This window comes from Pinus tabuliformis, chromosome 4_2 (assembly GCF_031772625.1).
Source record: "Pinus tabuliformis cultivar Carrire ecotype Pingquan chromosome 4_2, CPIR1, whole genome shotgun sequence".
Lineage (NCBI taxonomy): Eukaryota > Viridiplantae > Streptophyta > Pinopsida > Pinales > Pinaceae > Pinus > Pinus tabuliformis.
In genome coordinates, this window is record NC_142304.1 from 1,150,083,037 (window position 1) to 1,150,105,245 (window position 22,209).

Sequence of the window (22,209 nt, forward strand, 5' to 3'; positions counted from 1 at the left end):
TCTCCCATTGGTTTAACCAGGCCCTGGTGTCTTTATACCAACCTCGTTTGAGCCTTTGGTGGTTTTGGTTGGAATTTAAAGCTAGCGTAGGAAGACTATGGTCTCCTATGTTATTGAGTTTGTGCTTGTATAACAGAAGCCTAGTCATAGCTAGGCTCTTGATAGGGGAAATACCCACTTCTATAAGGAGAATAGGATAGGGTGTGTTGCTTTTAATTTTGAGGTTATACGTTATAAAATGCTTCTGGATTTGCTCAATCTTTCTCCAAGATTCTCTAGAGATGCTACAACCCTAAACCTCACATCCATATGAGATAACCGCAACGACTAAAGTTTCAAAGATGAACTTCTTTCTATGCCACATTACGAGGTTTATCGTTTTACAATTATTTTCAAGACCAAAATAAGCTTTCCATCCCCCATTAATCATTTTCTCAATGTTATAGTTCCAGTTGAGCTTGTGATGAATATCAGTCCCTAGGTACTTATAGGAAGACACTTCCTCCAAGTTACTATTGTCATACATAAAATTAGCGTAAGTGTCCTTCTTGGATTTGATAATTATAACTTTTGATTTGTCAGTGTTGACAATCATACCCATGGTAGAGCAGAAATCCTTAATAAGTATAAGTTGCTTATCAAGATCAGATGGGCACCTTGCGCGAAGAAAAATATCGTCAGCATCGAGAAGAAGGATGATGACTATCCCAGCTAAGATCATGTCAGCACATCCTGCTTCCTCTAAACAACCTTCTAGCTTGTCGATGTAAATGCCAAATAGGGTAGGGGAGAGAGGGCAACCTTGTTTAACTCCGATATTACACTTAATATCTTTCGACCACCCCTCATTGCTCTTTAACTTGGCAATTATATTCTCGTATAACCTTATAGCGGCAACTCTTAACTCAAAAGGAACCTTTAGCTCTTCTAATTTGTTCCAAAGGTTGTTTCTAGGAACCATATCGAAAGCCTTTCTAAAGTCCACAAAGCAACAAAAGAGATTGGATTTATCATTGTGGCATTCCTCCATAATGATCCTAAGCGTAACGAGGTGGTCTATTGTTGAGTGCTGCTTTCTAAAACTCGCTTGGCCTTTAGCTCGCTTACCTTCACTTTCAAGCCATATGCTCAACTTCGTTTCCAAAATAATACCATATAACTTGGCTAGGAGAGGGCTGATCATAATTGTTTGATAATTAGAGGGGTTATTTGTATCCCCACTTTTAAAAATAGGGATAATGAGGCTTTGAGTCCATGGTTTAGGGAACCCTTGCTTGACCGCTTGATTGAAAAGCTTGTGAATGTGGGGGATGAGGACAAGACCTCCAATTTTTAAGATTTCCGCCTAGTAACCTTCAATGTCCTTAGCTTTCCCATTAGCCAAGTGATTAACCCCAAAATCAATGTATTCTAATGAGAAAACTTCTTTCGTTGTGAGCAGGGTTTCAAAGTTATTTATGACATTTGGAGATTCATAAAGATTTCTAAGATAGGAATTCCAATCGTGTAAAGCAATTTTATTATTATCTTTAGTTTTCCTAGTTAGAATTTTCCTCCAGAATTTTTTAGGAGCTACCTTAGAGAGGTGTAAGAGATTCTCTTGTCTTTTACGAATATACTGTCTTTTTTTCCTTTTAGTTAGGGCTTTGTATATTTTTATCTTGCCAATTTTAAGAGATTCATCAACAACTTCCTTAATTGCTCTCCTCGCACTTTTACAATCTTTGTCATACCATGGGTTGGTTTTGCTATTTCTTTTATTACTTGAAACTTCAATTGAGAACTTGTTAATAGAATATGAGAGGGTTGTAGTAAAATTATGATAGAGATCTTCTATGTTGTCTATACTAGATAAAGGAAGCAAATTAGTTTTTAATTCATTTAGAAAGAGATCTTTTTTATTTCTATCAAAGATTAACTTCTTTTGGCTATAAGGATTATCTTCTATGGGATCTCTATGCATGAAAAAATTGAGAGTTATAAGTAAAGGCCTATGATCAGAGTCAGGCTCGTGGTCGTTTAAGATGTCAAAAAAAAAATATTTCATTGTATAGAGGGAGATCAGACATAACATAGTCTACCACGCTGCTACCAAGCCCATGGATGCAAGTCATCTGACTAGAATTGGGCCACTTCTTTAGACCGTTGCAAATTATGAGATCCTGAGCACTATAGAGCTTGACTAGCTCCGACCCAAACAAATTCTCCCCAAGGTCTTCAGAGCTCCTTTTGTACCGGTTAGCCAGAGGAAGGTCTTCGCCTAACCAAAGAGGATTAGGGTTGGAATGATTGCTTAGAAGAATAACTTGGTTGCTTGATGTTCGAGCATTAAAGTCACCCATTAAAAGGATATTGCCTTCATTCCTTAGGCTAGAAATATCATTCTTTAAACCATTGTAAGGACTATTTTTATCTAGATTATTTTTCTTATAGAAGTTAGAATTGATGGGGGGGAAGAACATATTTATATGTAGGTCTTTTTTATCATAAATGTCAGTAATTTCTATCCAACTATATTGGTTGTAAGGATCATTTTTATAAATCCTAGCATGGGGAGAGATGTTCTTCTTAATGTAACAAGCTATACCCCCAATGCCTCTATGGGAGGATCGCTTATTCCAGGTGGACCATAATGTAAAGCCATCTATGTTAGGGACCTGAGATTCTTCGTGCTCCCAAGTTTCAACAAGCAAAATAATATCAACATCATTCGAGATCCAACTTAGCTTAGGGCCTTTGTTCCATGGAAAGCCCTGACAGTTCCAAGAAAGAATCAGGAGCATGTTGAATTGCTATTTATTATTATCTTTTTGGTTTCTATCTCAAATAACATCTTTTCTATTTCTGATTATTGCATATTTTCCTTCCTTCCTAGCTTCCTTTACCTTTTAAACCTCCTTTCTCAATTCTGCTTGATCTTCTGGAATGAGATCTTCATTTATAAATATTCTCGTTCGTTTTAGACTTGAGGTTTTACTAAGTATGTCATAATTATGGTCAATAGAACTCACTTTTATTCAAATCATCCTTCCTTAATTCTCAGTTAGTTTCCCCAACCTTGTTGCTTCTGTGAAACACGTTGTTTCAATTTGTAATATGTTATGTAATTTTGTCTAGCCTATGGCTAAATTATCCTCGTCTACCTCCTCTTTCAAACCGAAGATTATAAGGTTCAAGGCCCTTTTGTTACACTCATGGTCTAATTCTATCAATTTTTTCATTTCATCTTTAATTGGTTTGATATCTAATTTTCTTGCCACACTATTTAGGGTGAGGCAGCTATTAACTTTTTCTTCAAGCTCTTTAATCATGTCCTTCATTTTAAGACTCTCTAAAATATCAGCATCTACTTGCTAGGATGTTTGGTTCATGTCTTGGTTTTGTTTTTCTATAACCTGCAACCTAATCTCCATTGCCTCCATCTTATTCTCCAATAGTTCTACTTTATTTTCTATTTGTTTTTGGATCTTGTCTTCAAGAGATGTGAATTTATTTTCCAGCATGGCTACTAACTCTGTTTGTAGCTTGACTTCTCTTTCTTCTCTACATTTCTCTAAAGACTCTATATACTCATAGAGGCTCTATAGAGTCACTATGCTAAGTCTACCTTTGGTAATCTTTGTTAATTATGGTGAATTATTCATGCTTGAAAATATATGAGCAAATATGTATTAGAAAAATATAAGGAATGTGTGTACGTGATATCAGCAAGCCGGACCACAGACGCACGTGCCCCAGATTGTTTACCGCACATAGATCATGAATTATTACCGCAGAGAGATCGTAAATACATCACCCTAAATTATTATCGTAGAGAGATCGTAAATAAATCACCCTAAATTATTACAGCAGAGAGATCGTAAATACATCACCCTAAATTTTTAAATAAATCACCCTAAATTATTACTGCAGAGATGGTAAATACATCACCCTAAATTATTACCGAGAAGAAATACATCACCCTAAATTATCACCCAGAGAGATTGTAAATACATCACCCTAAATTATTACCTCAAAGAAATCGTAAATACATCACCCTACTCACCCAAAATTAGATCGTGAATTAAATTATGACCGCAGAGATCGTAAATTATTATTTATTTATATATATTTTTTTTTTAACTATGCCTTTAAATATTGATCTTTAAGTATTAATAAACAATTAATTACTTTATTTTGTTAGCTATTGATTTATTTGTTCAATTGTTTATTTTATTTTATTTCATTTTATTATTTTTATTTATTTTTAAGTTTTTAGAATTAATTGTTTTATTGTTTTGACTATTTAAGTTTGTTCCTAAATATTTTTAGTTTATTTTTTTAGAATTAATTGTTTTATTGTTTTGATTCTTTAAGTTTAGCCGAAATATTATTTTTATTTTAGATATTCATTTCATTAAAATTTAACTTTTGATTAAATATTTTCCTTAATTCAATATTAACAACTATATTTTAATAGCTATTTCCTTATATTAAAATATTATTTATTAATAAATAATATTTATTTAGTGAGAATTCATCTTGTCATGAATCACACTAGATCATTCCATGCACATCTACAAAACTTTGCTAATATAATTTTTACTCAAAAATTTCTTACTATTCATGATATAGTTCTAAGAAGAACTTCAGCGTAAATCACATGAGGAAAGACCTTTGTCGACGCGTTTCGAACCAACTAGTGTGGTTCAACTAGTGTGCAACTTGTCCTGACGATGAACCACACTAGTTGGTTCGAAACGCGTCGACAAAGGTCTTTCCTCATGTGATTTACACCGAAGTTCTTCTTACAACTATTATGGATCACAGAAGCCTCAATTCAATAATTCATGATATAGTTCATAAAAACTTAAATTCTATTATAAATAAACATTATTCAATAATAATAATTAAATAAATTAAAATCATAACCTAAATAGCGAATGCATTATATATACCATTGCATAACTTTGTAACTATATATCTTATATTGTATTTATTATTTATCAATTATTATCTTATATATATTTCAATTCTCTATCCTTTTTATGTTGGATGTGTTGTTAATGAATCATTTTTCATTACATTGGCATTATAGAACTATTTTCGTTTATTATATTGGTATGGAGTTGTTTTTAGTGTGACTTTTTGGACTTTCCAATGCCAGAATCCTGTGGAAAAAATTAAGGTGAAATTTTGATTTGTGTTATTTAAACTAGTTTTTTGAGTGTGTATATATGGATTCAGCACCCTCGAAAACCAATAAACTTTCAATTGCACAGAATTACTTATCAAACTTGTGATTTCTATAAATTCCTGCCGGATTTTAGAGAAATTTGACCAGAAGAACCCACGTAAAAACTTCCAAAAAATAAACAATAAAAACAACTCCTATTATATTAATATTAATATTAAAATTTGAACAATTTTAATTTACTACCTATATACCCCACAATATGTTAACACTACTTTATTAAGAACATATCAAAAAATTAAACAAACAATGCATAAGAGATGTGAAATATGAACTTTAATCAAATATACATCTTTCTCTGCTGCTCACATGTTATGTCATGTCATGTAACGCTACCGAATTAATCTAACTACTTTATTAATTAAGAACATGTTATATCTAATATTACTAAAATAAATTTGATCATTATAATGTTGAACTCAATCTCTTTATTTTCACCCAAAATACAAGTATAGCAACTATTATAGAATATATCCATTTTACATTTTCCTTGTATTATTCTTGGAATACTTGAGAATTGCTTTGCGGAATACAAGGATAGCAACTATTATAGAATATATCCATTTTACATTTTCCTTGTATTATTCTTGGAATACTTGAGAATTGCTTTGCGGAAGTCATTGTTAGCCAAAAAAGTCAAGGCTCTGTATGGAAAATACATAATCAACTCCAACAAACATCTCCCTACATTCTCAGCAGGCAAGAACCCCCTTGCTAGAGTAGAAAGGAAGAGCCCTGGATAAATATTTGTTGTAATAAGAAATGTCCCTTGCTTAGCACCTTCCAAGACTATTTTGGCCACTTCTTTTGGATTCTCAGCTTTCTTTCGATCATATAAATTGACTATTCTTAGTATTTCAGTAGTATCTTCATCTGTTTCAGCTGCAAAGATCATCATGGACAGATTTAGAATATATATATATATATATATATATTTTGAAAATAAAGATTAAAATTTTTAAAAACATGAAAATTTAGTACAATTAATTATATGGTCTAATCTCGTAGTGTGACAAGGATTGTTTTAATATGGAAATCAAGATCGGCGCCTCATGTGAGTGGGTGTTTATAAAAAGTGTTTAAATTACATCATAAACAAACAACAAATTGAGTGGGTGTTTATAAAAAGTGTTTAAATTACATCATAAACAAACAACAAATTATTGGTTTTTTCCGGTGTCAAAATGTGTATACTGATCATATGATTGGTTTAAATCTATTAAAAAAGCAATTATTTTGATTAGTCCATATTTTGAAAAGAAAAAGAAAAAATATTCTATACTCTAATTTATAAGAAATATCCATATCTTTTATGCAAGGTATAAAAACTACGAAAAAGTATAGATGTTTTAATAATATAAATTCATTTAACTATATTATAATAATATAGATTTATTATATATATATATATATATATATATATATATATGAGTTTATAGGATAGAGATATTGTAATGTTCTGTTTTTATTTTAACTAAGTCAAAATTAAATTAAAATAAAATTAAAAATTTCTACTGGGTGCTAAATAGACAATCATGGAGTGTATTATTAAGGTACAGTGATGGGGGGTTCACTGTTAAGGTAATCTCTGATGTGAAGGTCACTAGTTTGAAACTCAGTGGACAAAATTTCAGCGATGTTAAGTTGGTGTGGCCGAGGCTAGGTGTGATCCTATGTGATTTTGATCGCTTAGATGTTGGGTCGCAGTTTCTCAAACCAAAGATTAAGTGTGCAGTCATCTCAAGACTCACACAACTTGGCAAACGAAAACAAATTAATACAATAAAAAACATAAATTAATAATTATAGCAACCTAGATCCATCTTAATTTCAGACCTACCAAAATCTGAGAGATATCAAATCTCTTGATATGCAAAACTCTAACTCTTTTACAACCTAGATCCATCTTAATTTCAAATCTACCAAAATCTAAGAGATATCAAATCTCTTGACATGCAAAACTCTAACTCTTTTAGAGTGAAAAGATATTTGGTTCCTTCTTGTGTTTTATAGGTCCTAAGTTAAAGATGGATCTAGGCTAATTTAAATCCAATCACAATACATATTAATATAAACGGCCCATATTCAATTTTTTAAATCCAATCATAATGAATATGAAGATGGTTAAATATTTCAATGTGAATGGCAAATGACATAAAAATATTAATACAGAACTTAATTGGATTGTCCATTTCAAAAATATTTTGGAATAATAAAAAATTGTCAAATTTTTTGAAAATTACACTGTGTAATATGGTTGATTCGTCACATAATAAAGAATATTTTCAAAATTAACCATAAAGATAAAGATAACTGAAATATCAAATTCAAATTCAAACCTAATTGTTAGCAAAAGTTCAGAATTCTGTACCTTCCTCGAGAAATGGAGTGTCTACAAACCCGGGGCAAGCGAGGCTGATACTAATGTCATATGGTAACAATTCGAGCCTCAAAGCCTCGGCAAAGCCTTTAACTGCAAATTTAGTTGCTGTGTAGACACTATGCCCATAAAACACAAACTGCCATGCACAGCCATTGTTAAAACATGATATCCAAATACAGGAACCCTCAACAAAGCGGAGAATGAGAGTAGTGTTACAGTTCTATGAGTTGACATTTTCTCACCAGAGATGCTTGGGAGCCGATGAAAACAATGGATCCTGGGTGTTCCTTGCTGCGTTCCTTCATCAAGGGCAGAGCTGCATGGACTGGGTAAACCGATCCATTGAGATTAGTTCGGACTACCAGGTCCATATCTTCAACGGTTTGATTCTCCAATTGTCCTCCTCGAGTTAATCCAGCATTACAAATAAGGACATCGATAGGTTTCCACTGAAAAGCCTCTTGAATTGCTTGGGTTATTGCCTGAAAATCACTTACATCTGCAACCTGCATCAAGGGCATTTTCTATCATGTCTCAGGTACAGAGTTCAACCTTTTTTGGTTGAAGTTGAATTTATGTATTTGTTCAATTTCTATTATTTCTGCAATGTTCTGTTGAAGAACTAGTGGTAGAATCTAGTGGGCAAAGTAAAGCAATTACATAACATAATTAAATACGCTGCAAGATATACATTAATAAGTTACATGAATTGATGTTTATTGCAGATTCTTGTGTATGGAGTAAAGTTAATAGTTAACTCTACTCCATACTTAAGTTGCAGGAAACACTTAAAGGTTTTAGAGTTTACAGATATCACCTCTCATAAATGGAAACGTTCACCAAAACGTTAGCCGAAACATTTAAAGGTTTTAGAGTTTTCCAAATATGTACGTTTAGAAATATATCTCTCAAAGAATGGAAACTTCGACCAAAACATCAGCATATATTTATATATATAAAATATATAAATAAAAGTGTATAACATATTACTTTTAAGAAAAAATGGAATAAGATTTATATATGATAATTTAAAAGGAAAAACAAGTCTATATTAATTTTCATAAATGATTACATGATAGTCAAGTTTCGGCTAAGTTTCTGAGTTTTGAGTAAGTGTAAGACCCAAAAACTCAAGTTCCTAGAAATTGCGTGCAACATAATCCATACCAATTAATTGATATAGAGATATTTTTCTGTCCTTTAATATATCACAACATTTACCTACTTTATTTTAAAATTGTATATACAAAATAGTATTAGTGTGTTGATATATTGTTGCGCATATATATATAGATATAAAATAAATTTAAAAAAAACAAAAACAAAAACTAACAAATAAACAAAAAACAATCAATATTATTATATCACATGAAAAAAAATTATGGCAAAAATATATATATTAAATTTTAAAGTTGTGTTTTTTGGTTCCCTTATAAAAAGTAAATAGAAATATTTTTTTTGCAAAGTCACTAACATATCTGTGGCGTAAATTTGAAAATATTTTATTTAAAATATATATTATAAAAGAACAAAAAGATATGTATATATGTATACATTAGCTAAATTAAAAATCAGTTTAAAAAGTCTATGGGTATAGAATAAATGGTGATTGGGTGTTACTGCACTCCATGATGGGTTATTGGTTCAGAACTCTATGAGCAAAAATCCAACCATGTTAAGGGTTAGTGTGGCCCAAGACCCAAAGACATCTAACAGGAGTGAAAGTGTATGTCTACCCCTTACAAAGTACTAATGGGTAATTAGAAATGGTGTAGTGCAGATGGTTGTCCCCACTACTGGTTTGACAAGTGAGTTATGATAACTTTTCACGCTGTTTAAAAAAAGTGAATATAATCAAAACAATTTATATATACACAAGCTAGCTCAATTAAAAAACAAGCTCACTCCCAAGTTTGAGGAGAGTTTCAGTAAGATTGTAATGTTTTGTACCTTAAATTATATTTTCAATATAAAAATAAATAATTTTTTGAAAATTCTATTTTTAATGATTTTAAATGGACAAGTCTAACTAATAGATAAAATAGTTTTTTAGGTAGAATGAGGGAATCCAATCTCAAGAAAGATTGTGATTTTTTCTTATTTAAAATGTTCTTTTAAATACATAAATGGATTCAACAATCTAGAAAACCCTAAGACATTCAAACTTAAACAATTTAAACTTGTGATTCTTAAAAATATTTACTTGATTAAATATTTACTTGCTTTTAAACAAAATTGACTAAAAAAAATACTTTAAAAAAGTTATTTAATATATTAATTAAAATACACAATTTTAAGCTATATATTTTCTCAATTTTTATAAAATTTTCAACAAAATTAATTAAAAAATAATATATAATTAATGAAAGATGTCGAACTTCTGTAAAAATAATATATAATTAATGAAAGATGTCGAACTTCTGTAACTGGCAAAATAAGCAGTTCACTAATACTAAAATCAATCAATGAATTATAATTAAATATTGAAGTAAAAAAACAAAATTAAATATATTATTATAATATATAGATAGCTATATTATTATTAGCTGCAAAACTTCATTATATATATATTATAAAAAAATGTTAATACATCAAATGTACAAATCTCAGATCTTCTTCCTTTATCAAAATGAGTTCAAACAGAACCTAGATTCATAAAGAAAGAAAAATTTGACAACACCCAGATGCAGATTCATAAAGAAAGAAAAACTTGACAACACCTAGATGCAGATGGATATAATATAATACAAACGTGTGAGTGAAAATTATGTTTAGCTCATTTTAAACCTAAAATTTGAAAATATTTTGAAATTTAATAGAAGAACAAATTTTGTGCATCTAATCTCAAAATATACCATTGAAATAAATTGTTAAGAACAACATAACAGTGTTCAGGGAACAGAAGATGGCATACCTTTGATAATACTCTAGCTGGATCACAGGACAGATCTTTGACAATGCTTTCAACAGCAACTTGAAGATTAGCAGAGCTTCTGGATATCAAAGTAACAAAACCTCCCTGCAGAATCACTTCCTTGGCCATTGCAAGCCCAATACCACTGGATCCTCCCGTTATCACCACATGTTTCTTTTCCAAACTCTTCCTACCCAGACCTGAGGCACGCCCAGAAGGCCAGAAGAGTACAGACATTCCCACAGCCACCACCCCTAACGTTACAGCAGACACAGCCGAGAACTCCATTGCCAACTGGTATAAAAATATATTTAATGAGTATACTGCATATGAGTATATATAACAACCCGATCAGAATTTTTCAAGTGACATTCATTCATTAAATGTCCTTGACGGGTACGCAAGTTCTTCGGTGGACATGTTGCATGTCCATGCCATGGGCGTGAACTGGAAAGTCTCGTCTCTCTGCCATTGACAAGACGTGTGAGACCCAACTACATCTCTCCAGCTGCTGCTTCCACATGGATATTAATTGTGAAAATGTGATTTACCAGTAACTGTAAACACATAGCTACTGATTCTGTAACGTCGTTGGGTCGTTGTGATATTTTATTTTGCATTTAATGTGATCGGTGCAAGTCCTATTCTCTCGGTTCAGTAGTCCATTTTTAACCATTTCCATTTGATGTGGTCTATTTGTGGCTTCAGTGGTTTGTAATTTTTTTTTGGTTTTAAGAATATGGTTTAATAGTTAGGTGAAGTAGTTTGTTTATAAATTCTGTGTTCCAATTTTAAGTAAAGTAAGATATATCTAAACTTTTATAAGTTTTATGTTTTAATTTTTGATCTAATAATGTATACCTAATTATGTTCAATAATGTATATCTAATAATAGTTTGTCTTGTGTATCCCACTTGTAGGTGGTTGGATGTACTCTTGGTGTTATAGAGACAGCTACAAAGATTGATCCTGGGTCTCCCATAAATTAAGACTGACAGTTACTGATTCACCCTATAATTAAAAAAAAAAAAAAAAAAAAAAAAAATTGCTCATATTGTATTCCAATCTGATCCAATATTTAGTAAAATAATATATAACTAAACTCTTCTGCATCTTGTTTTCCAATCCTAAACAAAATAATGTACACCTAAAAATTGGTCAGGCATGATTTGTACCTTTGAAAAAAAAATCCATTTGTGACAATTTTCTGTACTCCATTTTTTGACAATTTCCATTTGATGCGGTCAATCTATGGTTTCTGTGGCCTGTAATTCATTTTTGACAATTCCATTTGATGCGGTCCATTTATGGGTTCTGCTGCCTGTAGCTAATTTGATCGGTTCAATAATACATTATCTACCATTTCCATCAGCGTCGCAATCTATTTAGGGTTTTTGTTTTGTGCTGCTGATCGCCTTTGACTTTTATCATATGTGATGTTTGGTGGTTAATATCCTATTGATGTAAAAATATAATATTAATACAAATAAAAATACATTAATAAAAATATAATATTAATTAAATATTTTAATTAAATTTATTTAAGATAATTGGGAGAATTATTATTATTGAAAAAATATAAATTTTACTCATATGTATAAATTATAAGAAATTAAATTTTACTAAATATTTATATAGTTTCGATGGAGATAAAAAAATTGAGTGAGTTTGAAATGCATTGTTAAATGTATAAATAGATTTAGAACCTCACAACAACTCAAATTATTTACACAAAAATATAATTATAAGATATTTATAATAATATTGAAGTAGATTGAAGAGGACTACAGTAAACATTCCATCCAATTAAATTTGCATTACAAACACAGTTGCAGATAACTCTGATAGGTGCATACGTTCCCACTTACTCTCTTCTTGTTAAGTTTTGTTTATTTCCACTATGAGTACTTCACCACACCTTTCTAAAACCCCCTCTAGCAAAGGGAGACCAAGTAAGATTACTCTAGAGAGTCTTTATGAGTACATTGAATCTTTAGAAGGATGAAGAGAAGAAAGATAAAAATATTTTAAACTAGAATTAACTACAATGTTTGACAATAACCACAAATCATTAGAAAATAATATGCTCACTCGAGACTAAACTCCAAGGAATGAAAGGTAGAATTCAAGAAATCGAAGATAGCAAACAAGCAATGGTTAAAGAAAATAACACTTTAAAAAGCTAGATTAAAAATCTACAAAAACAACTACATAGTAACTCGGCCCTAAATAAACACATAGAATAAATTAGATATTAAACCCATAAAAGAAGAAACTAATAAACTAATTGTTCTAGACCATGAGCGCCACAAAAGAGCCTTACACCTTATAATTGTTGGTATAGAAGAACAAAACAATGAAGACACATTAGAACTAGTTAAAGAACAATTAAAGACAAAATCTCAAATTCAAGCAATTTATCTCACTGAAGTAATAAGGGTAGGAAAGATACTTGAGCATAAACATAGACTAATCTGTGTCAAGGTCAGTTGTAATGACCATAAATTAGATATTGTTAAACACACATGGGAAACATAAAATAGGAAAGATAAATCATGTGAGTACATATTTTATTAACAGGAAATATACATTTATAGTACATTGTTGTGACCGTTGGGATTCACATCCCAAGGTCTCTTGGACTCCTTTTTTCCATTCAGCTTCCACACTAACCCATTGAGGATTAGGTGTCCAACATTCTCCCCTTAATCCGAAGAGTTATGTATGAGTCCAAGAAGAGAGCTGTAATACAAAATGTGCAAAAAATGCATGGCAGCACTAGGCTGAATGTGCTCTATGAAATGTTGGTATAAAGGAAGGTGGTTTAAGGATGACCACCAACATTGGAACGCTTAGTGCAGTTCCCGGAACTCTTCCAAAACTGGCAAGAAACTGAAGTTTTCTGCTAGAGGAAGTGATCCTATTGTTTTAAAGAGGGAAACCTTCAACCATAAAAGGGAGGTCTCACCCCGCATAAAAGGTAAAACTTCAACCTGAAAAGGGAAGTCTCAACCTGTGATGGTTTAAGGATAACCAACAACTCTGGAATGCTTAATGCAATTCTTGGAACTCTTCCAAAACTGGCAAGAAGCTGGAGTCTTCTGCTAGAGGAAGTGTTCTCAATTTTGTTCCTGGAATTCTTCCAAAACTGGCAAGAAGCTGAAGTCTTCTACTAGAGGAAGTGTCCCAGATTGCCAACTGAAGACATGTTCACGGGCATCTTTGTCTTTGGCTACAACTCTGAAACTGGTGTGGCAGGTTGTGGCTCAGGCTCACTTGATGTGACTTTGAAGCTTGTAGATGACCATTCATTTCCCCCCCTGTCAGATACAAGGTGAGAGGATGGAGAAAACTCAACTGCAAGACCGTTCAATATTCTGGAACAAGTTCTGACATGTGTTTGGAATATCTTCTTGGCTGTTGATGCCCATTGCCAAGAAGCTATCCAACCAAGATGAATCTTTGTTCTTGCAGGACGTTTGTTTCTGAAGCATTTGTGTGAAGAATGGCTGGTTTTATGATAGTGCTCACATGGATGAAGATCAAAACAGTGATCTTTCAGATGGCCAACTCGGTCACAGTGTTGGCATTTCACAATGTGTTTTTGTTGTTGTTGTTGCTGTGGAAGAAGGGCAGAATCTGGAACAGCTGAAGCTGAACTGTTATGAGGAGCAGGTGAACTGTCATGAATGAATCCAGCACTCTGAAATTGAATGGGCTTGGCATAGTCTGGAATATGAAAGGACAAGTCCTTGTCATATCCAAGACCAGTTCTGTGCTTGTTGTGGACAAGTTGTTCCCAAGGTCTGATGATGGGCTTGGGAAGTGCAGGCTGAGTTTCTGCATCTGCATGTACAACTACTGCTTTATTGGAATGAACAGTAACATTATTGACTTGCTGCTGATGGGTGGTTGTATCAATGTTCTGAACAAAAACAGGTTCAGAATGATGTCTATTTTGATGTAGCTCTTCTTGCTGTAGCTGTGATTCAAGCTGCAAAAAATCAATCTTTTCCTGCGCATTTTGTAGACATGTCTGAATTTCTGAGAGAAAATACTTACTGATTTTGACTGTCCCATCAACAGTGGAATGAATTAGGATATTCAGTAACTTTAATGCATCTTCAAGTCTGGTTATTTCCTTCATCATCTTATACATTAAAGAAACTGATCACGACTATCAACCAGCAACAATCACTCATAATTCAATGTCATTGCAATATCCTTTATAAATGTGAGCAAATGAGGAGCATGCAACATAAAAGATTACAATCAGCTCACCAAACTCTTTATGCAGCAGTGGAATCAAGGAATGTCAAGCTCTGTGACATAACACTTAGCCCGTCAATTCAACATCATCATCAGAGTCTATCCATCAGCGTATTCAGTCAATAATACTTGGTAATGCAAGACTTATCTCTGAAACCCTAGAATGTGAAATCATACTCCACTTCATCAATACATGTCTATAGATCAACAATGTCAGCAGTACCAACTCAATAGTTGCTTTATCATAGGCATTTACAAAGAATAATGTGTCAATATTGTCATATCAAATCTCTAAATCTAATCTCTGTTTAATGCAAACAGTCAACAACACTCCTTGCATCAAACAATACAATCGACATACTCCTCCAAGGATATTATAGATCCACACATCCAAAAAACTCTGTGGGTCCTCGAAAACCTGCCTGTGTGCCGCACTGCATGATATTATTCATTTCAAACGCAATTTATAAGTAAAGTAGTCTCTCCAGAATCCTTGTGGAAGGCATGGGTAGATATCGCTTTTCCTCCTCTACTAACGCTGACAATGATATGTATAGTCTATACACACCCAAGTGCTTGGAAAATGTGCAAAAGTCGAGAAGAAAAACTAATGGTAGGATCATATGATAGTTTCAAATACCACTGGACAGCGCGCATTCAATATTTAAAACAACGCATTCAATATTATTGAATCGTTTCATATATCACTGTATATAACCATGCTACCAATATATATCACCGTATAAGGCAGAGATCTGTAGTAGATCCTAAACCTGGATAAGAGCTCCCTGTAAAAGAATTAGTTTCCGGCTGATTTATAGCTGTACGAGGAGTTGTCTAAACCTAGAGGCTCCTAAAAAAGCACAGAGAATGTAGCTTAATTAACATGGATGGGGGCTCTGTTGCCTGCCTGCTTCACATGGCCTGGCTCTCACTGGGGCGGCTATAAAGTAATGGTTTGATGCTAAGTGGCCGCACACTGTTGCCTAAAGAAACTAACGCAACATGAAACAAAAAATGAATATATATATATATATATATATATATATATATATATATATCTATATATATATATATATATATATATATATATATATATATATATATATATCACTTCAAAAGCAGTTTAAATGTAGTTTGATACCACGAACGCAAATCCAAAAAAACAGATGTTTAAGAGCAACCTTTAAAAAAGGAGTGTATCATTTAAGAACTTCGTGTAGCCCTACAGCAACAATGTACACGAAGATGCAGGGTCTTTATGCCACGAAGAAACAAGTACGCTGCATTTGGACTTAATACACCTCCCAAGACATTGTGCAAAGCACGTACTGTGCCAATAACCTTGTTTGAACCACTCAAACTGCCTGCAAGAACATCATTATGACCTGCAATATATTTAGTTACCGAATGCAATACAATATCTGCGCCGAGTGCTAACGCTTTCTGGTTAACAGGCGTTGTAAAAGTACAATCTATACAAACCAATACACCATTTTTATGACAAATCTTGGAGACCAGCTCAATATCAATACATCGAAGATAAGGGTTTGTGTATCAAATGAATTAAGCCATCATTCTTCGAACAGCACTGGGAGCCAACGGTTCAATGCGTTATGGACGCTACGTATTCATGCTCAGAGAGAATAGAGAATTCGAATCCAAGATAACAAATTCTGAGAAAAACTATGCCTGCATGTCCACCAATATTTCTCCAACCAACGCTTATGCCAAACTAACATACATACTCAACGACCAATGTACATAGATTAAAAGAGCAGGTTTGATCATTCAATGCAGGTATTCACACCATATAACCAGCATATTCAACTATTCAACTTTGCATTCAACATACCATGGAACATGCACGTTTTTCAGAAACGTAATGACCAATGTCTTTTGGAGTACAGGTTCAAACAACTACGATTATTGTCACCGCTAGGGATATTTTCCTCCTCGGACAAGTTAAAGTACCATACAATTTCATATTGTATCTTCAAGCAAAGCAATGGGCTGGAATAGTCTGACTTGGATTGACAGCAATGTTCAAAGAGTCTGGATTTGCAGAATAAGATGATGAAAACTGTTGCGCCCTCTATTCTTCATTCATATTCAACTTCATTCGTATCCATTCGGGATCAGTATCAATGTCGACCAGGACTAAAGCTCTTAAAACAGGGAACACGTCGTATTCATGGGCTTTGTTATGTTGCTGCCAAGCAGAGTAGTCATAATAAGAACAGGGCTAGGACTCAGAGGGAATCGACATTAAATCCTCACAAGCGTCCAACTCCCACGAAAAAGCAAGTGCGAACGGCAGAGCAAACAGAAGATAATACGAGTCATGCTCAAGGGCCTCCCATCCAGTTCAGTTCCATCGAGGGCAGCAACGGCATCATTAACTTCACTTTCTGATGAGTATGTAACAAATCCAAAGCCAAGCCAGCAAAGGCACCCGTCTATGTTCCGACTGCGTACAGGTCAGAGCAGTTGGGGGAGGATGGGCAAGCTTGATTCTTTGGAGAAGCCGCTCCAGAGACCGGGAGGAAGTAGTAATAATAATAACAATCACAATGCAAACGGGGATGGCACTGGAGGACCAGAACTCAGCATTTTCTTGCTCAGAATATGAGACTAATTGCAGGTGAGCTACAAGAATCTGTTCATGTGGGCAGAGAAATCAACACACAGGTATAACGGCCTCAACGTTAGGTAGTGCCACCTTAACCAGAGAGGGCGAGGAAGAAATTATGGCATGGTCTGACTGCTCAGAGAGCGACAGAGGCAGAGATCGTTTCCAGAATCCACTGGAGCCAGGGAGTAGGCGCAGATTTCAGAGCGTTAAAGTAGGCGTAGCTTGAGGAAACGGCTTGGACAGCAAATGATTTTATGCAGGAGCGGTTATGGAAGATGACAGTTGCTGCACAGTTGTGTCGTTGGGTAGCTCAGGAGAGAGAACAATCAGATTTTCAGGTACAGGAGCATCCAATGCAAAAAATAACCGAAGTTTCAGTGAAGCAGTTTAGAAAGGCACAAAAATGATAAGGAGAAGCGCTCAGATTTACAAAGGCCACAAAACAACGGCTCAAATTAGTTATGCAGGGCAGGAATACGCCTGCTCTGATACCATGTTAAACACACATGGGAAACATAAAATAGGAAAGATAAATCATGTGAGTACATATTTTCTTAACAGGAAATATATATTTATAGTACATTGTTGTGACCGTTGGGATTCACATCCCAAGGTCTCTTGGACTCCTTTTGTCCATTCAGCTTCCACACTAACCCATTGAGGATTAGGTGTCCAACAGATATACTTATGAAATCCCCAAGCCTAAAAGGAACGAGAATCTTTATAAATGAAGATCTTGTTCTAGAAGACCAAGTTGAACTTAGGAAAAAAGTACAAAAGGTCAAGGAGGCAAGAAAAGAAGAGAAATGGGCAATCATTAGGAATTGGAAAGTTATTATTAGAGACGGAGTCCCAAACACGAGTGATAAATATGGAATAACATCACTCTGAATCATCTTCTGGAATTGTCGTGGTTTTCCATGGTGTAAAGGTACTATGTTAAGTTGGATCCCGAGTGATATTAATCTTATTCTTTTAGTTGAAACTTGGGAGCATGACGAATATAGGGTCCCTCATCTTGAAGGGTTCACTCTTTGGTTTTCTTGGAATAAAAAATCCTCGAGGAGAGGTTTTGGTGGTATTGCCTGTTATATTAGGGAATTTGCTTCCTCTCACATCCAACTTCATAAAACTGACCCCTTCAATCAGTACATTTGGATCGAGATCTCTAATTCTACAACCAATAGGATATTTCTTGCAATCTGTTATTTCGCCCCTATCAACTCTACATCCTATAAGAAAAACAACCTGGATAAGAATTGTCCTTTCAATACCTTAGAAAAAGACATCTACAACTTAAGGAATGGAGACAATATCCTTTTTCTTTGGGACTTTAATGCTCGAATTGCTACTAACCAAGCTATTATGTTAAGTAACAACTCTAACCCTGACCCCTTGTGGCTTGATGAGGATGGTAACTTAGCTAATAGATTCAAGAGAAAATATGAAGACATAATCGAGAACTTATTCGGCACTGAGCTCCTCAAACTTTGTAGTTCTCAGGACCTAATCATTTGTAATGGTATTAATAAATGGCCTCTCTCCGGTCAGATGACCTGTCTCCATGGGCTAGGTAGCAATGTCATGGATTATGTGATTTCTGACATCCATGTCCTCAACCATATTACAAACTTTGAGCTTCTTAATGGGTACAAGCCTGAATCTGACCACAGACCTTTGTCTTTATCCCTTAATCTTGTTATGCATACCACCCACATGCAGGAGAACAATGAAAGCAAAAGTCACATTCACTTCGATAGAAGTAATGTTGACCTTTTCTTAAAGGATTTGGAAAAGGATTTAGGCTCCCTAACTTATAATAACAACATTGATCAAATCTATTACCATTTTACTACTACCCTTTCTACCACCATTAGCAAAATCTCTAATAAGACTTCGTATAAGAAAAATAATAGAACTTCCAATCCTTGGTATGACAAAGACTGTAAAATTGCCAAGAAAGAAATTAGAGACACCCCTAATGAAATCATTAAGCTCCATAATATAAGTATATACAAAGCTCTCATTAAGAGGAAGAAGAGGTCATATATTAATAAGAGATAAGAGCATCTTCTCCACCTTTATAAAGTTGCGCCCAGAAATTTTTGGTGGAATGTGCTTCTTTGTAAAACTAAAGATAATCATTATATCCACCTAGAAAATTTGGATAACTATCTTAAGAAGTTGTATGACTCTCCGGACACCATGGGCACCATCTTAAAAACTCTTATTAAGGATGATATTTTTTCTTTGGAAGATGTTGAGTCTGGGACTAATAAGCTCGCTAATGGGAAAGCCAAAGATATTGAAGGTTACCTAGCTGAGATCTTTAAAATGGGAAAATCTATCTGCATTGCTCATCTTCACAAGCTTCTCAATCTAGTTGTAAAGCATGGCTTCCCTAAGCTTTGGATGCAAAGCCCTATTGTGCCTATCTTCAAAAATGGGGACAAAAGTGTTCCCTCTAACTACATGACCATTATGATTAGCCACATTCTAGCCAAGCTTTATGGGCACATTCTGGAAAAAAAAATAGCCTTTGGCTTGAGAACCAAAATAAAAGAGCTAAAGGGCAAGTTGCTTTTAGGAGACATCACTCAACCATCATCCACCTTGTCACCCTTAGGATCATCGTAGAGGAATGTCGCAATAGTAAAATAGATCTCTTCTATTGTTTTGTGGACTTTAGAAAAGATTTCAACACTGTCCCCCGAGATAAGTTCTGGGAGAGGCTTGAAGAGATCAAGGTTCCTCCTGAACTGAGGATTGTTGTGATCTGCCTCTATGAGACTGCCATTTCCAAGCTTAATACCAACGAAGGATGGTCTAAATATATTAAATGTAATATCGGGGTTAAGCAAGGTTGTCCCCTTTCCCCTACCCTTTTTGGTATTTACATCGATAAACTAGAGGAGTGTCTAGAAACTGCGGGTTGCAAAGGCGCCAAGCTCGCTGGTATTATCATTACTCTTCTCCTTTATGTTGATAATATCATTCTTCTTGCAAGGAGCCATGATTACCTAGAGGAGCATCTTAAGACTCTTCATGTCTACTGCTCCAACATGGGTATGATTGTTAATACCAACAAGACTAAATTCATTATCATTAAGTCCAAAAATATCACCCATGGTAGTTTCCTCTATGATAACCATTGTCTTGAGCAGGTGTCTTCTTATAAATATTTGGGTATTGAATTTCCTCATCAGCTCAACTGGAATTACAACATCAAGAAAAGAATTATTGGAGGTTGGAAATCTTATTATGAACTTGAAACAATTGTAAGTCAGTCGATCTGTACATTTGGAGTAAAAAAAGGTTCCTCTTTGAGACTCTCATCACCCATGTTATCTTATATGAATGTGAATTTTGGGGGTGTAGTATATCTAGGGAGTCATGGAGAAAGATTGAGATGATCCAAAAGTAATTCATAACCTATAACCTCAAGATCAAGGGAAATAATCCCTATCCTATCCTCTTGATCGAAGCTGGCATGTACCCCATTGAAAGTGTGAATGTGTTTAGATATCTAATGTATAAGAAGAAGCTTCACAATATGGAATCCAAGAGGCTCCCAAAAATTGCTTCTAACTTTAGTCAAAACCCCCACCTATGCCTCAAGCACGGGTAGCATCTGGATGCTCATTCTTGGCTTAGCCTTTGGGGGATTAAGGAGGATATCATCATGGGAAGTAAGGACAATATCAAAGATACTATTACCTCCAGTTTTAAAGACAATATGTGGGATGCTAAGGAGCTAGAGGGTAAAAGGAAACTAAGGTACTATAAGGAGGTGATCAACCCCACCCTTGATAACCAGAATTATCTCTCTATGTTGACTAGCACTAAGAATAAAATGAGCCTCGCTAGGATTAGAACTAACTCTCATGAGCTTCAGAGTGAGACCAGACGATGGTCTACTCCCAAGACTCCCTAAGACGATAGAATTTGTCAGATTTGTGATACTAAGAAGGTGGAAGATGAAAAGCACTTCCTTTTAGACTATCCGACTCTTGCCCATATCTACTCTCAATTCCCTATCATCAGCCACACCTCCAAGCTTCTTGATTTATTAAGCCAGCCCAACTATAGCGATCTTGGAATGCTTCTTTGCTTGCTCCTTAATCACAGAAACAAGGTTTTGAAGAATGACAATTAGACTCTATTTTCTTGAGGTCTGATGGACCACATTGGTCTTAGTGGATGTTAATCATCATCATCATCATCATAAATATATTGACATTTATTAAAATTGTATTTTTTTCAAATTCATATTTTTATCAATTATTGGTTTTGTGTTTTACAGAGTTAAATGACATAATCTTCTTAAAATCTATGAGTTGTGGATTAGTTAGTTTGAGGATGGAAGCCACTTTTGTGGGAATTAAACTATCCCAAGGATGTCCAAACTTGGATGAACTTTGCACTATCCTAGTGATAGCATCCCACTAGCGGGTAGATCGTTCTTCTATCTATTAGATTGGTTTGTCGAACCTGGGATCAACCTAGTTGCCAAAAAAAATTCTTCTTATATTTATTTTACATGATGGAAGAATTTATACTTTCATAAATTCGATTCCTTGAAACTTTATAAATTTTAAATTAAAATAAATTTCTCTTGTCAACTATTATTTATGTGATAATATAAGACAAGTAGGACAAGGTGATGGAGCTCCTCCTACTTATGGCGATCATATCTATGGTTTAACCCTAGCCATATGCAACTCAATCTCCCAACATGTTTAAGCTCTTACAACGCTCTACGCTCATCCCAACGG

At 34.1% G+C, this 22,209-nt stretch overlaps 1 protein-coding gene across 1 annotated transcript; it reads right to left on the reverse strand.

The window, feature by feature from the left end:
* Positions 1 to 5,635: 5,635 nt before the first annotated feature.
* On the reverse strand, positions 5,636 to 10,844 carry LOC149173747 (3-dehydrosphinganine reductase TSC10A-like). The gene is made up of 4 exons (XM_089427993.1): positions 10,531 to 10,844; positions 7,859 to 8,122; positions 7,605 to 7,752; positions 5,636 to 6,115 (listed from the first exon to the last, which is right to left on the reverse strand). Exons 1-4 carry the CDS (start codon positions 10,816 to 10,818, stop codon positions 5,799 to 5,801), a joined length of 1,017 nt encoding a protein of 338 aa, XP_089284119.1. The 5' UTR covers positions 10,819 to 10,844; the 3' UTR covers positions 5,636 to 5,798.
* Between the last annotated feature and the right edge of the window lie 11,365 nt (positions 10,845 to 22,209).